This window comes from Sinohyriopsis cumingii, chromosome 11, assembly GCF_028554795.1.
Source record: "Sinohyriopsis cumingii isolate HCF-2022 chromosome 11, ASM2855479v2, whole genome shotgun sequence".
Classification (NCBI taxonomy): domain Eukaryota; kingdom Metazoa; phylum Mollusca; class Bivalvia; order Unionida; family Unionidae; genus Sinohyriopsis; species Sinohyriopsis cumingii.
Genome location: NC_142971.1, coordinates 21,575,078 through 21,580,316, shown reverse-complemented (window position 1 = coordinate 21,580,316; position 5,239 = coordinate 21,575,078). Strand labels below are relative to the sequence as shown.

General features: G+C 36.5%; 1 protein-coding gene across 1 annotated transcript; it reads left to right on the top strand.

Annotated features, from left to right (window-relative positions):
• Nucleotides 1–980: 980 nt before the first annotated feature.
• LOC149787734 (uncharacterized) lies at nt 981–2,099 on the top strand. The gene is made up of 2 exons (XM_089973936.1): nt 981–1,127; nt 1,738–2,099. Exons 1-2 carry the CDS (start codon nt 1,076–1,078, stop codon nt 1,986–1,988), a joined length of 303 nt encoding a protein of 100 aa, XP_089830062.1. The 5' UTR covers nt 981–1,075; the 3' UTR covers nt 1,989–2,099.
• The last annotated feature ends 3,140 nt before the right edge of the window (nt 2,100–5,239 follow it).

The following is a 5,239-nucleotide window of genomic DNA, read 5'->3' as shown; positions in this document are numbered from 1 at the left end:
TGTTTCTTGAAATTCTAAAATGTGTCAAAAGGACAAAATATTATATCAGTTGTGCTAGTTTGTAAACAAATCGAAGATGCGAAACGACTTCGTATAGCATCTTCAATGCATTGAGTTATATCAAAGCAAAATTATAATAAGGTGTTAACGAAGATATTTTAATGTATTGATTGATGTGACTACATGTCTCTAATAATTTGTTTCAAGATTATGTGTTGCTGTTTTGTGGCACAAATTAAGAATTCCTGTAGATGTTTAATAGAGTTAAATTCACACACAAACTTCGCATTTGAGAAAAAGACATAACGTGCAGCATGCATGGTTTAAACAAGGATAAAGCAGAACTCGACAACGGAAATATCGCCAGTTAAATGGCTCAGCGTAACTTTAAGATAATATTACTATAATAATTACTAAATGATTAAGCTGTCTGACATTTGCAAATTCCGGAAACAGTCACAATCAAAATGTTGTCTCACTATCACAATTGGAAACAAAAATGCATAAGCGACGCAAACAGTTTTTTTTTTTCACTTCTTCATGAACCAAAGAAGTGTGCCTTACCACTATGTATATCTCAAAATAGCAACAAAACACAAAATAACAACTAAATATAAACCAATTTAATTTCAGTTCAGTATTTTGCAATTACATTTTAACGTGCTGTAGAATGATATAATTGTATGACATGAATATTCTCGTCTGATTCTACTAACACGAAAGCACACCATATCCTGTAAACAGATTGCAGCACTGATAACACTTACATCTATATTTAGTCATTGTTCCCGCTTAACATTTATATCTGATTTGTGCGGCATCAACTACGTATCCTTTTGTTGATTAATGTCAGTGACGTATACAAACGATAAAACCTCAAAATAGCCACAATACCTAACTAACGAATACCATACGGTTCCCTCACACTAACGGCTCATGATTGATTATTTTTACATTGCTTTACCAGGAAGTGAATCTTGTATAAAAAGGATGGTTTCGGTTTAAAAGAACCAGAACTACTAAAACCTGAACAAGAGCGTATCCTGCAGAGAAAATATCCAAGCATTCCTTAACTATGAAGACCATTGTGGGTTTGGCTCTTTGCATGCTGGTTGCAACAGTCGCAGGTAAGATCACATAATAAATTCATAATTAGTTCAAAACTTGTACCGATATATTCTTTGTCAGATAAAGATCTAATTACCACAATAGTACTTATATATTTCATTGCGTGCGAGTAGAGATGCCCTAAACGACTTTTAGTTAGTTCGTGTGTTGTGTTTTCTAAACATCCACTTCCAAAAATTTAACTCCTATAAAGAAATTACATTTTTGTGTCATGCGAGAAGAATCGGTATAATTCCGAAAGGTGTACGGTCTGTTTCCACACCATTTTCAACATTACCTGCAAGGATCGGACGGATTACACTTTCGTGTGTGTGTGTGTGTGTGTGTGTGTGTGTGTGTGTGTGTGTGAATCACAAATCCAGTCTGGAAAATAATTGACGGAGTTTGTACTCATTGTCTGCCCTTCTCCAACATCAAACTGGATTCACGGAGAGGCACTTTGGTTTTCCCTTACCTAGCACTTATCCATGTCTAAAGCAAATTAAAATATTCACATTGACTGCTATATTGCTCTTTGTTCTGCATATAATGTCCTTTTTGCCTCTCGTGAATAATGTTTATTATTTTCTCTGTTATTTTCATACAAATATCTTTTTTATTACATTACAGCCCAGCTGTATGACAGAGGCATTGGAGGTATTGGTGGCCTCGGAGGTATCGGTGGACTTGGAGGCATTGGTGGTATCAGTGGCATCGGAGGAATTGGAGGAATCGGTGGCAGCTGGGGAGTTGGCGGTGGAATAGGAATTGGAAGTACATACTGTCCAAACGCTTATTGCTTCAACGGTCAGTGTAGCCGATTTGATCGCTATGCCTACTATTTGGGTCGACGTTGCTACTGCAGTTGCACAGGATATTAACTTGTGAAGACGGTTATTGTACAGTTCTCTGACATTATTTAATGACTCATTTCATTGAAAATTATTTATCTTTTTATCACATTTGTTTAGTCAATAAATTTTAAAACTTGTTGTTGTCCTCAGATACAGTTATTTCTAAATGCATTAGTATTACAAAAGTTACAACGGGAAAGTTAGTCTTTCTGGCGAGTGTTGTACTTGAAACTGATGTAAGTCATCTGCACTTCCTGTAGTTACTTAGTAGTGTATAGGGATGGAAAAACTATTGTCGGCTAGTAAAAAAGTTAGGCACCGAAGGCACTAAATATCCGGGTTCAATGCAAGTAGACAATGTCATCAACTGCCTGGATGACAACCATTTGGAACTGCATCAAGCTGTTTAGTACACAATACTTCTAAGATTTATAATCTAGTGCAAGGGCTTATGTTTACACTGCGAGTATCCCTTGGTGTCAAAATTACTTTTGGACTTGAGAAAAGCAGTCATAACTTTGACGTTGGGGTACATAAACAATCTTTACTATAAACTGCCATTCAGGTCTCTGGTCAAGTGAATCGTATTTTTATGCCTTGTTTTGATCTGACGATACAACAATATCAACATTTTGTGTTTGACTTTCAATACTAACCAGGTGGAGGTAGCAATAAATTTGTGCATACAATTGTCCCTTGCACTGTAATCAAAAAATTGGTAATCGTAGTCTTAATACTTGAAGATACAGTGAAGCAACTCTTGTGAAGTAGACTGTAACTAGCAAATTAAATTATCTCCCTTATATAGCAGACTGATTAACCCATTTCGACTGTTTAGTACACGAAAGAATCTTACAAAACAAAACACACACGTTAACTGCAATGCTTTGTTAAATCGAAACTTCACTAAGCTGCAATTTGTAACTGACAGCAGACCACGAATATACAAGTACTTATATTGCTAACTATAATAACATAGATGCAAAAATTAGGGAAAACTTTCAACAGTCAAAGAAAATGAACAATTGAATATATCGTTTGGGAATCCTATATTTTCCCCGCCGTCCGATGTTAACGGACCATTCTGGTCTCATTCGTTAGGAAAGGATCACTGTCAGGCCCGTTTACGCTAAATTTAAGGTATGAATAAGCCGAGTTCCATAATCCATTGTCGTCAATAAAATGACTGTATACGCATTTTTCTTTTTGTATATGACTGAGTCTATAACCACTCTCCGTAATACTAAATGGAACGTGAAAAGGTGCACCTGCACCATTCAGAATTCATTCCAAAGCATAAGAAATAGTATTCAGGTAAATAGAATTGCCTAAGTATGACAAATGGGTATCATCATACCGGAATATATTGCAATCACTTAATCTTATTGTTTGGTGTCCTGTGACGTAACCAACTATTGAATGACTAATGCTCCTTTCGTTCAATTTATACGTTTCCTTACTTTGTCAACCAGATTTGGTGATCTTCGCTTTATGCCAATATAAAAGTGGAAAAAATCATGATATAAGCCTTTTCTTTTAACGCTGGGTAATGTAAGTCATGACATGTCCTCCATGAGGTTGTTTGATTTCCTCATTGTGAAGACATTAAAGCTAAGATGAATCAAAAGGTAGTCAAGTGGTGAGCTGAGTAATAACAGTATATCTATGTCTCCTAACATCAGCTCCGACACACACACATTCCTCTGTCTCTGCCACTAGATTATTGCTTCCCTCAAGTCCAGTAGAAGATTAACACCAAATATGTATAAGTAACTGGAATACGGATAAGAAGACGAGATATGCAATTGACCTCCCTCTATCTCAATCCCCTTTAGTTGTTGCCAAAGTGAGACAAATATCAGTTCAATTCCCCGTCAACATTTCTCCTGCAAACTTAAAGCCCTCTTATCCTTTTCTACAACTTTGTGCCAGGACCCACCTCAACATGAATGAATCACTATGATTTGTCTGAGTATCTAGGTGGGATAGCAATCTTTCTTCAGTTCCAAGAGTGTGCCATGACCGAGTAAGCTTCTAGGTTAAGACCTGCTAAGCTAGGTCTGGGATCTTCTTGGGAGTTTGCTTGCACTTGGCTGAATTATGTCACACTGTAAACGAGAAATAGCATCACCAATGAAATTGTACTAACCAGGAATATATCTGACCTTGATTCTTCTAAGATATGTAAGGGTAAGAAAGACTTAAATCGGACAAAGAGCATTTCTGATCTCGACTACGGAGTTTTTATATAGACAGAACGAGAGAGAAAGAGACAACGAACTACTTTTTGGTCAACATGGAAATGAAACCCTATCTTTTCAAGACATGTTCCCCAAATCAAAACCGATGCTAATACAGAGAATAATTTTAAGAAAGTAATATTCCCATAATCCTTTGAGTCAGTCAATCACGGAGCCAAACCAAGTGTCCTATGGCTCCTGAAATGAATTCAAAAACCTGTAATTGTACCCATATCACTGTCGTCAATGAAATCTAGACTATAGTTGGAGACCCTAAGACGATCGAGAGAAATATAATTCATTACAGTCCTGAAGAAATTGTTCCCATTTTTTAAGATCATATCTTAAACCTTTGTTTACTCTGATCCGGTATTTAATTCTATACCATTAAGGAATGACCAGATTTGGAATCCTTTTCAAAAAAAAATATTTGCCATCATTTTTGAATAAACGAAACTTACAGTCCACATGGGGAAAGTGGTAAATGACGAAATGCTGATCTAATGCTAGATTTTGCAAGCAAACTCCCTGCATCTAACGTCTGAAGCATTTTCACGGCATCTTCTGGTGTAGAGTTCCCAACAGAGCCCATGTTCGTGTATATGTAATCACTGGGTGATTCATTTTTATTGGACAAAAATATTGCAAATCTCGGTTTATTATTGGCACTAAGCCCAATGGTGAGCGTCTCAAATTGGTAAGGTGGTTACTGGAAAGTGCCCAACAACCCTTCCTGTCTCAGTTTGTTTTCCCCACCTTTTCCTTTGTAAATCTCTGGTGCTTATCTAGGACCTATTAAATTTGCAGAATCACGATGTGATAAAGTCCAACTGCAGTGCAGAAAAAACCGGTAATTACTTCATTTGCATCAGAACCTTGGGGTATTTGACAAAAGACTGGGGACATTTTCTATATCTGCTATATTTGCTTTTACCAAGGAATATAAATTTCCTTCACTACTCAAAATATTGTTTGCTTTCCTTAAAATTAAATACAGTGTAGTCACTTATATTCATAGCAGGGTTGCCCGAATCTGCA